Source organism: Silurus meridionalis, chromosome 17 (genome assembly GCF_014805685.1).
Source record: "Silurus meridionalis isolate SWU-2019-XX chromosome 17, ASM1480568v1, whole genome shotgun sequence".
In the NCBI taxonomy this organism is placed as follows: domain Eukaryota; kingdom Metazoa; phylum Chordata; class Actinopteri; order Siluriformes; family Siluridae; genus Silurus; species Silurus meridionalis.
In genome coordinates, this window is record NC_060900.1 from 8,903,267 (window position 1) to 8,915,520 (window position 12,254).

A 12,254-nucleotide genomic window follows, 5' to 3' on the forward strand; every position below is an offset into this window, starting at 1 on the left:
GTCCCTTACTCCTGGCTCACCTGCTAGTTCCAGCGCCTTTTCTTATGGATTGGAAGCAAAGGTTTTTTTACCTGTGAAGGGGGTGCCGAGCTTCACCTCTCTTCTTCCGAGGAGGGGAAGGGGGTTGGATTTGAGCAAACCCATAGACACACCCTCCCAGCCAGTCCTTTTTGAGGAGCTTCTGGAGGTAGCGGCTCGTGCTGTGGCCAAGCTAGTTATTGGGGCAACCAAAGAGATTGCTAGGGCCATTGGCCGTCTATAACCACTCATGTAGCCTTTTAGAGGCACCTCGGACCATAGCCATTTTGCTGGAGCAGTTGGCAGCATTTCAGTGCTTGCTCCCACACCATTCTCTTGGGGCTGCTCAGTGGGCGCAGCCCCAGCCCCAACCCAGCACATCCACCCATCGTGATGTGCAGAAACAAGAGAGTTGCCAATCACACTGCCCCTGTTAGGGATCGCAGGCGATGCACTAGGCCAAAGCCCAGGTAGCTGACGGATCTGAGGACCATTATCTTCAGTAAGAGGGGTAAAAAATCCTGACCCTTCAGGACTGTCTGGGGATCCTGCTGGAGAGGGGCAACATGCACCTCAGCATGCGGTACCTGCCTACCCTGGTCCCCTTATCTCCAGCCCAGCACTGCAGCGGAATTAGGGGTCTCGCTGCCTATCAGGAAGCCACAAGAGCTATATCAGGGCATAGTTCCAGCTCTAGGCACACCAGAGGTCAGTCTTGAGAGACTGATTCCCTTAAGAGGGATGTCTAAAATCAGGTCCAAGGACTGTTTTTTCACAATAGATCTGAAGGATGTATACTTTAATGTACCCATCCTGCCTTCACACAGAAAGTTCCTGAGGTTCGCTTTTGGGGGCAAAGTTTACCAATATCGCACCGTCACAAAGTAAGGCTCTATTGGTTGACACTAGCTCAATCAGAGCATTTGGCAGTTCGGCATAGAGATCTTGCCCACATTGAGGTATTGGGGTAAAGGCTAAACACCAAGAAGAATGTGCTTTGCGGACACAGCTGTCTCCTGCTCGAATCGAATCCATCCTCATGGCTGTCTCTTGCTTGGCCTACTGCATATGAGACCCCTCCAATGGTGGCTTAAAACCAGGGCATTTTCCCGTATTGGCAACACACTCCGCACAATCAAGGTCATGCGGTGAGACTTATGGGCCTTAGACATGTGGAGAGATCCTGGGTTCCTGTCACAGGGCTCTGCATTGGGAGCTGTCGTTGCAAAACAATGGATGCTTCCCTTATGGGATGGGGAGCGGTCATGAGTTGCTGTACTTGGGGGTAGAGGCCCCATCTGCTGTGGCACATGAATTGCCTGGAGATGCTGGCCGTGCTCTGAAGCATTTCCTTCCAGATCTGAGAGGCCAACATGTTCTAATCCATGCGGACAACACTTCTGTGGTCTCTGACATCAACCACCAGGGGGGGTCTGTGATCTCACCTCCTGTACAAGCTGGCACATCAGATCCTCCTGTGGGCCTAAGGAAACCCAGGATGGAAGCAGCAGCCTTTCGAGGCAAGGGCCAAGGCCATGGGAATGGAGACTCCGCCCCAAAGTGGTGAAGCAGATTTGATAAAGAATCTACAGAGCACAAGTGGATCTGTGGACACAAGAGACTTCACACTGTCATCTCTGGTTCTCCCTTACTCATCCAGCCCTCTTGGGCTGGACACCATGGTGCAGGTGCACCTGTATGCCTTTCCCCTGTCGCACTGCTCCCGGGAGTTCTGGAGAGACTTCGCCGGGATGGAGTTCGTCTTCTTCTCCTCCCGTTTGGATCCAGTTAACTGCCTGGTTGGCTCAGTGCTGGAGTTCCTGCAGGGACAGTTCGCCAAGGGTTGTCTCCCTCTATTCTGAAGGTTTACATGCTTACTATCATGGCCCATCATGCTTCGCTTTCTAAACAGGGTAAGAACCCACTAGTGACACGTTTCCTCCGCAGCGCCTGAAGGCTGAGGCCTTCAGTGTGACCTAGAGTGCCTGTGTGGGACTTGGCCGTTGTTCTGGAGTCCCTGTCCAAGCCTCCCTTCGAGCCTTAGCCCAAGGTTCCTGTGAGGTTTCTCATGGTTATGACTGTGTTTCTTCTGGCCATCTACTCTCTCAAGAGAGAAATCTTCGGCCCTCTCTGTGGCCCCTTTTCTCCTGGAATTTTCTCATGGCCAGTGCCTTCCTCTACACCAGAACGGGGTATGTTCCCAAGGTGCCCTCTACTCGGAGTGTGGCAGCCTCTAAGGCATTGTCCTCTGGAGTTTCTCTCCAAGACATCAGCAACGCTGCAGGCTGGTCTACCCCACTGACCTTTATCAGGTTTTATAGCCTTGAACTTAGTGCCATTCCTGGCCCCTTCTAGCTATACCCATCCACACTAGGCAGGGACTGGTCAGTCTGGTGGTATTGGACACTCCTTCCCAAAGCGTTGTTGACATAGCTCAAGTTCCTGAAGGGGAATGCCTCCAGGTTACGTATGTAATCCTGGTTTCCCGAGGGAATGAGACGTTGCGTCTCCAACTGCAGTGCTTTCTTCCCTGTTCAGAAGCTAGCGCGTTTATACCTTCCTGGCCTCTCTATTGGACTGATTACACACAGGGTTCAGAGCGTGGACATGCGGAATCATTCCCAAAGCGTTGTTGACGCAGCATCTCGTTCCCCTTAGGGAAACAGGGTAACATACGCAACCTGGAGACGATGATGCATGTATTAATGAATTAAATAAATAGATGGATGAATTAATGAATGAATGAATGAACAAACAAACACAAGAATAAATATACAAACAAACAAATAAATAAATGAATGCATAAATTTACAAACTGTCTAAAAGGTGGCTCAACAGTTCAATCGTTTACTAAAGTCACAATATACTGTAATTCTACTTTACATCAAATTATATCACTAATTACATTCGAATCAAAAGGAAAGGTATATGATTATGAGAGTAAACACAGCAGATCTACCATGAGGTCTGCAAGGGGTTAATTTGTTAGTTATCTGTATACAGACACTAACAAAGCCCAGATGGCCAATAAACACAGCAAGCCAAGTCAGTAAACAAACAAAAAAACTTTCTTCTATATAAAGTGACACCTAAACACTTTGGAGAAATCATGAAATGTTGAGGAACAATGTGTTATTGTGGCTTGAAAGAAAAAAAAAGCATCGTGCTTTGGCACACGGTGCCTTATACTGCTTTTAATTTGCTATGCTTATTAAGAGATCTCAACTAGCAAAGCTTCCATAAGAACATGGCTGCAAAGATTGCTAACACATTTGCAATGTTTCATTATTATTACCCCATTTTCAAACCTTTACTACCATGCACAAAGGAGCTTGCTGTATATTACAGCACACCAAGTAACAATTACACACATGTATGCACCACAAGATGTGCACACACACACACACACACACACACACACACACACACACACACACACACACACACACACACAGGCATGCATACATTCACACATAGTAGAATCATCTACATGTACATGTACATATTCATGTGTAAATACCGCTAACCTCAGGGCTCGCTACATATCATTATGTGTATAAATCAATTTATTTACTGTAAAATTTATTCTCCTGTAATTTTATTTTATTTTTCTAACTCATTCAGCTTTTTCTCAGAAAATTTAACTTTTCCTGTTGAGATTTTAAATCTCATAATCTGTATAATTATTGCCACATTATCCTTTTGGCAAAAAAAATAATAAATAATAAACACGTTATGTTTTAATTTGTCAGTGTTACAATGTAGATGTGCTTATTGAATGAATATTTATGAATTTAGTGTATACATCTTGGTCTGGATTACTCAGATTACTTGCATCTTGCAGGATTCTGAAGTTTGTGGCTCTGAAAAGTGGCAATACAAAGTATAAGGACTTTTGAATTTTTAAAAGAAAAGAACAAATTTCAAGTTTATGGGGAAACTGCATTTTTTTATGACATACTCCCTGCTACATTTATTTACTTATCCCAGCATTTAACTAACACCTGGGAAAATTCGGCATAGAAAGATTTGTCAGCATGTTTGAACCATCTTACTGTAGGACAGCCTGCTTCATCACTTCATCATCAGGTAACCACCACATCTGGGATCATCACTGATGGACGTACTGCCATATTTGAAACGTTTACACCATTAAAATATCTTACTGCTGCAATTCTTCTGTAGACATCCAGAGGAGTTTTGCACCTTCATTCACAAGAAACTTCATCACCACATGCTGTTCCATGCATAGACTAACACTGTTGTCTGCCATCTTAATTATGGTCTCTGGATTGGCCCACGACATTTATTTTTTAGTAATAGGACATGCAAGCCACTTACTACTGCGTGCAGTGCCACCATGCTAACATCCATTTTTATACCTGTAATATTAAAAGTCCCTGTTCTACTTGAACACTCCTCATATAAGGTTTTTGGTACGTTGTGGGCATAGCGTGAGACCAACATTAGGCGTCCATAAACTTGACGTTATACTAAATAAGCTGAGGCTTAATAACAATGCTGTGCTCATTGTATCTATATGTGCCTCTTGAGTATTTGGAAGGAAACCAGCACATTCGGCTAGCATAACTGGATAACAGTCATGCTCCACTATCATCCACACTGGATGATAAACAAGTAGACTTTGGGAAACAATTAAATTAATTAGATCCTGATGGGAGTATGGTGTTGCAATATTCCTGATAGAATTTTCTCATCAATATATTTATTTATTTATTTACAAAAAAATTTAATTTTTCCTCTTTATCATTAAAATCAGATGCTGTGTATTTTCTGGTGTTTAAGTAAAAATGTCACATTCAATAATCTGCTCAGACATCCCTTACAAATACAGTATTGTCTCTTTCCTGCTTTGTTTTGTGTTTGTGTCCCTCCTCGGGAAAAACATTCCTCTTTGATTAGAGAGGCCAGGAAGGCAAAAAAGAAAAACTGTAAAAGCAACCTGAGACCAGCTAGTCAAAGCTAAGCACATACTTTTCAACTTTATGTCTGCTTTGCTAATTACGTTTTATAAAAGAACCTGCTCAAAAAAAGAAATAAATAAATAAAAAGTAGTAGAAACCGAAATGTAATGCCTTGCGTTAAATAGAGGGGGGAAAAAACCTTGAACACTTAAGCAAAGCTTTGTCAGTATGGTGCAAGCACTCACACATGCACTGAGAAAACCCAGGCAGTGAGATGAGTTATGCTGATAAGAGTAAAGTAAAGCGGTGGAATACAAATCTGCTGGATTATGGGACTTGTGGGTGGATGAGAGGTGGAGGGTTTCGATTACCACAAATCCTGTGTGTGTGTGTGTGTGTGTGTGTGTGTGTGTGTGTGTGTGTGGTTGCAAAGCCAGACTTCCCAACCACTGACTGCACTGGGAGTAATTAATTATCAAGAGTGAAACTGATCTATATGTTTTAATAATGAATGCAGTCAAAGTTCTGTTCATCATACCTTTAAGAGTAGAAAGTTTTCTTTTGTTGCAGACACACAGTGAGAGCACCCTTACAAACTATTACCAGGACAGCAGGGTTACACTTGTGGTTTCTTTAAAATAGTCAGGAACGGCATGTATTTTCTGACATAGTGAAGTAAAAAGTAAAACATTCACATTAAAATGTAAAAAAAAAAGTTAAAGTTTCCCAAATGATATCCACATAAACATCCGTGCTGTACAGGAATGAAGTAATGAACTTACTTTATTACTGTAAACCCTTAAAGCCAGTGGTGTAAAGTATTTAATTTTTGTAAATGTACTTTGTTACTGTACTTTGGCTAGCAAAAAAAGCAACTTTTATCTTTTACTCTCTACTCTACATTTATAACAAAATTTATAATTCAATACATGTTCTCTTTACTCTGTACTCTTGTACAATTTGATTTGTATTTTAGGAAATAAAACCTCACAAATTGACTGTGTTAGGCGTTCACTAACACGTGTCTTGGTGTTGAGAACTAGAGCATCTTTGAGTCTACGTTCAATATGAGTCAAATACTCAAGTACTGTTTAAGTCAGATACTTTAATATGTGTTAAATCACCAGAATATATTTTATAGTCTTGATTCTTCAAAGTAGCCAGCTTTTGCTTTAATGACAGCTTTGTACACTTTTGGCATTCTCTCAGTCAGCCTCATGAGGTAGTCACCTGGAATATTTTTCCAAAAATCTTGAGGAGTTGTTGCCGGCTTTTCCTTTACTCTCTTATGGCAAACTCATCCCAAACCATATCAGATGGATTAGATCAGATAATATTGAAAGCACAAATGTCTCTTACATAACCTGGAGTTGTGTTTGGGGGTCAGTAAGCTGTTGGAAAACAAATGATGGTCCCACGAAGTGCAAACCAGAAGAAATGGCATGTTGCTGCATAATGCCATGGTAGCCATGCTGATTGTGTGTCCTTAATTTTGACTAAATCACCAACAGTGTCATCAGCAAAGCAATACCACACCCTCACACTTCCTCCTTTAATGCTTCACAGTCAAAAGCACACATTCAGGAACTGTTTATTCACCCTCTGTATGTCTAACAAAGACATGGTGGTAAAATAAAAAATTTCGAGTCATCAGACCAAAGAACAATTTTCCACTAATGTCCATTCCTTGTGTTTTTTGGCAAAGCAAGTCTCTTCTGCTTGTTGTACTTCCAAAGTAATGGTTTCTTTGTCACAGTTCGACAATGAAGGCCTGACTTAGACAGTCTTCTTTAAACTTTCGATGTTGAAATATGTCTGCCAATTGAACTCTGAGAAGCATTTACTGTATGTACAGCTATGATTTCTGAGGCTGGTAATTCTAATAAACTTATCCTCTGCAACAGAGGTAGCTCTTGATCTTAATTTTCTGTGGCAGTCTTTGTGAAGTCTGCCACATAATCACAGTGTTTGATGGTTTTGAAGACTGCATTTGGGAATACATTTAAAGTTCTTGAGATTTTTTAGATCGACTGACCTTCGTATTGTAATTATGGACTGTCAACTCTTTTTACATAAATGACTCTTAGGTAAACTGACAGTAGTTGTAGTAACACTAATAGGGCTATTGACACTATTTATGCTTTCCTCTGCACACGACAACTGATGGTCTACAGCAGTGGTCCCCAACCCCCGGGCCGCAGACCAGCACTGGTCCGTGGGTCAATTGGTACCAGGACCCACAGAAAGAGTACATAACTTACATTATTTCTGTTTGATTTATTATCTGATTCTGAACTATGTTTTATTTTGGGAAATTACCGGATTCTCTATGCCACATATGTCTATGACTCACTCTTGATGCATGTCATGATGCTTACCTCGGTCACATATCTTACCTACATCCGCTACCTTAACACATAATACATAACCCCTTAATTGAAACCCCCAAGCTAGCAAAATGAACAAAAAACAACACAGTGGATTCACATTTATTATATTTAGAAAATACCATTTTTTATGCCGGTTATTTTGTTGTATTTATCCCCCACACCTTAAAGGCCGGTCCATGAAAATATTGTCTGACATTAAACCGGTCCGAGGCGCAAAAAGGTTGGAGACCGCTGGTCTAAAGCACATTAAGAAGGCAAGAAATGTCACAAATGAACACTTTATAAGGCACAGCTATGAACTAAAAGCTGTTCAAAGTGACTACCTCGTAAATCTGATGAGAGAATGACATGAGGATGCCAAGCTGTCATCAAAGCTTTGGACAATCTAAAATATAAAACATATTCTGGGTTGGTTAACGCTTTTTGTTTAATACATTCCATACATGTTCTTTGATCATTTGAATGTTTTCAGTATTAATGTTCAATGCTAAAAATTATAAAAATAAAGAAAAAACATGGCAGTAGAAGGTGTGCTTATACTTTGACTGGTACTGTATTTTACTAACAGTAATGCAAACTTCTCAAACGGTCTATCATATCTGACCATGGTGCAGAGACAGAAATTATTTTTTTACAGTCCAACATTCTTCATTTAATGTTTTTAGCCATAAAAAGCCTTTTAATTAATATACATACACACACATTCATAAAGACACACACTAACTACAGGTAGGCTGGGTTGTTAAATTTTACAGGTGTGTGTGTGTGTGTGTGTGTGTGTGTGTGTGTGTGTGTGTGTGTGTGTGCGTGTGTGTGTGTGTGTGGGACAAGTCTTCTGGTTCGTCTCACTCTGTCATTTTAACAAGGTATAAGCTGTAAAATGTTCATAGTCTGTGGAAAGCAAACAACTATGGGACTTTGTGGCTCAACAGTAATTCCAGTTTTGCTTCAAACACTAGCTTGGTTCCAATGCACACAGCATTTTTTTTTTTTATGCAAGTGCCATTGAGAGTTTAACATTTCCTGAATAAACCTTGCTTTATTTTAGCTAGCCCCCAGGGGCTAATTCAATTACAAGCAAAGCAGTGCAAGCAGCAGAGAGAAAATGAGTGGGGGTTGATTGTCATCATTATCACTCACCCTATTGAACAGAAGAGGAGCAGCAGGCCAGAATAGACCAGGAATCAAGCCCAGATGCCTTCTTCATCATCCTAAAAAGAAATTTAAAGGTTTTTTTAAAAGAAGCAATACATTTATATTTACATTTTGGCATTTGACAGAGGCCCTTATGCAGAGTGACTTACAAAAAGACTCAGTAGCGAAACATTCTAATACGTTAAATAGTTCATAGACTATGTTTATTATCATTCTAAAAAACTCTTCTGGGATTGAATAGTTGGGAAAGCAAAGATTTTAATTTTATATATATATATATCTTGATGTGGACCTTCCTAAACAATGAAATAATCATAGTGGTTTGGAAGGTTTAGTCAACTACCAAGTTATTCTTATTAACTTATTCAATCCTGTCCAAGTTTGCATCTATCCCAAGACCACTGTGAATGAGATCGGAATAACCCCTGCATGGGAGGCCAGTCTCTTGCAAAGCACTATTAGCTCATGCATACCTACTCGACACTCATTTACATCTAGCAGCACAATATTTTTAACTATACGAATAGTGACATAGTTTAAGAGCTAAAACAAAACTCAGAGGTAAACCACACACAAGCCAGATCATTAACTCGATATTTTCAGCTACACATTAGTGTGTTGGTGCAGCAGGTTAGAACTGCCATCTCACAATGTCTGTATCCCTTGTACAGTTAAACGCTTGGCTTACTCTTTGTGTGACATTTTACATGCTTTTACTTCCTTACTCCAAAAAAAACCAAGGCAGTAGGTCACCAGGCTACACTAATGTACCCCTATAAATGTATGCCCTGTGATCCTATCCAAGGTGTCCCACCCAGTGATCTTGGGATGTGCTTCAAGAACAGCCACAAACGTGATGATCAACCAGGACTAAATATAACTAGCAGAAGATGAATGAATGAAAAAATTTCAGTTTCTCATACAAAATGGAAGTTGACTGTTTTCTTGAATAAAACAAATAATGTATATGTATTAGTCTTTGATAAATGATCAAAGGAAGTACACTTCCTGGTAGTGGAGTCAGACTTTTGGACGTTGCAGAGCATGGCTTTATGGGTCATGTATCAAGTATGTGGAAGCCTCACTGTATATTTCATAGTATTCCACTTAAGGCATTTAAGTATGGCTTTGTGTAAAAAAAGGACAGAGAAGAAACCGAAAGACTCCAAAGATTAATGTAATACATTCGATATGGACCATCGTTAATCACACTGATTATTGTTGTGGACTGATGGGAGTGTGGGGGTGCATTGGCCAGCTTGCATAAACAGAAAGCCAACAATGTCACGCACATTGTCAGTGTTAACCCAATGTGGGTTTGCTTTTACTATCTGAAAATGTTTATTCATATAAATAAAAAAAATTACTGTAGCAAAACAGAAACTTTTATTTTGATATATTTATATTAATATACAGCATTATGTAAATTCATAACATTTTCAGGGCTGATCATTCTGCTAAACTATTTGGAATGAAAAGACGACAAAGACCGGAGAATCTTGAATTAAAAGTAGCACAGTTTCTTTGAAACAATTCAAGTATAGCAAAATGCAAAAACTGGAGATGCGATATTTTCTTTAAAGACACACTGGTGGTTTAACTTGCACTGATGGGAAGAAAGGTATTAAGTACAAATCCATTATGCATTCACAGTATTTAAATCATTTCACATCTGAGATGTTCTTGGATCTGCTATCCATCACTAACCTCATTTTTGTCATTAGGGGATTTGTGTCATAATGGATTATCCTTGTTGACAGTCTGAGTGCTCATTATAGCATTTGACTCAATAAAGCAATCTGGCCGGCTCATAAATCATAACTTATTCATTTCCAATATTAGCTGATAGACATGGCCAAAAATGCTGGTGGTTATGGAAACAGTTATAGTGTGTGTGTGTGTGTGTGTGTGTGTGTGTGTGTGTGTGTGTGTATGTAGCTGGGTGGTGGTGGGGGTTTGTTTGCAATGGCTATGAGACTAGATCCATCTGACAGCCTTGGCCAAGCAGGGTTCTCCAGTTCTTCGTCATCATTAATCACCCTCCCGTTCACTCTTGCACTCTCATTCAGAAGAAAACAGAGTGATTAATCATGCTCAGTCAAAAGAGGCAGATAAAGGAGCGAACGAGGATGAGTGTGTTTGAAAAAACAACAGTCACACCTCGGGAGCTTGACTCTGACCTACGATGAACTTCCCAGAAAAGGTCAGGGGGTCACATATGGAGACGAGAGGGCAGAAATGCGAGAGAAATGGATGATGTGTGGTGTGTGTGAAATGAGGACTTTTTTTTTAAAGAATGTACTTGCATAAAATGCACACTTGCATCCCAGCACTCAATTTAACCTTTGTTAAAACCATCCACTAAACCACTGTATGTACCTTATATTCATTTAGCTGTGCTTTCCCAGAATGTTTGACATGTCACTCACTCTTCCAGTCCATTATACACTATTCCCATCTGCGCTTTTATGGACTTACTGTAAAACATGACCTGAGCAGACTTTTACAAGCTTGTCTGTTATTCCCTATATACCTTTAACAAGATCACAATGTTTTCAGTACAGCACACAGTTTTTAGCTAGCCTCTCTTCACCAACTTTAATCTTGCCAAAGTAACAGAGAGTCTATAAAGTTCATTTTCATTAAAAATGCAAAAAAAAAAGTTCAGCTGGTGGATTTATTCATGTATATAAAACATACATTTGGCACTATCTCTAAAGCATCAAATGGGTGGTATGGTAACATTTACCAGTCAGCTGTTGTGTCATTTTGTTGTGATAAGATTGCTGCTTGTAATCATTAATTTACATACCCTTTTAAGACATACACTTGTACATCCTGTGATCATAGGCATGCATATAATTTTATACTTTTGTCATCCACAAATGCAGGTTATGGAGTTAGCAGGTTAGCAGGTTAGAAGTCATGCATGAACATGAATCAAAAACCCCTCCATTCTCTCAGGGCCAAAGCTTGATTAAAAAGTACTTAGGCAAAATGGAAAACTGTTCCGTGAAAACGAACTTTCAATTTCTTTTTGGAAACCATGTATACTATGTCCTCTGGACTAAAGAGGAGAGGGACCATCTGGCTTGTTATCAGAGCTCAGTTAAAAAAAACTGCATCTCTGATCGTATTGGGAGTGAATTAGTGCCTGTGGAATGGGCAGCTTCCACATTTGGAAAGGCTCCATTAATATAATAATGGTATATACAGGTTTTAGAGCAACAAATTATTTTATCCAGATAATTTATTTTCACGGGAGACCTTGCATATTTGAGCAAGACAATTCTAACCACATACAACATCTATTACAATAGAATAACTTTGTAGTAAATAAGTCTGGGTGCTAAACTGGCCTGTCTGCAGTCTAGACCTTTCACAATTTAAAAACATTCGGTGCAACATAAAACGACAAATACAACAAAGGACACCCAGAACTGTCGAGTAGCTAGAATCCTGTATCAGACACATATGGGACAACATTCCTCTCACAAAACTTCAGCAAGTGGTCCCTTCATTTATCAGATATATATGAAGAGAAGATATGATGCTATACAGTGTTGAACATGGCCTTGTTCCAACTATTTTTAAATGAAATTATTTTTGCTTTCTGAAATGGTATGTTCTCCTGGATAAAAGTGTGTTATTGTGAATAGAATATAGGTTTGACATTTGAACTGTATTTTAATCTACATTTTGGAATTGCTGTTGTAATTGTGTGTCTAAGTATTGATAATATAAGTGGCAACTTTTTTGGGGCATT

At 39.9% G+C, this 12,254-nt stretch overlaps 1 protein-coding gene across 10 annotated transcripts in view; it reads right to left on the reverse strand.

Moving 5' to 3' along the window:
• LOC124399932 (ERC protein 2) overlaps positions 1 to 12,254 on the reverse strand; it is a 214,991-nt gene that overhangs the window by 48,449 nt on the left and 154,288 nt on the right. For all 10 annotated transcript variants that reach the window (XM_046871284.1, XM_046871283.1, XM_046871280.1 and 7 more), the window contains one exon: positions 8,474 to 8,544. In XM_046871284.1, coding sequence (XP_046727240.1) covers positions 8,518 to 8,544 — 27 coding nt within the window. In that variant the 3' untranslated portion in view covers positions 8,474 to 8,517. The remainder of the gene's footprint in view (positions 1 to 8,473; positions 8,545 to 12,254) is intronic.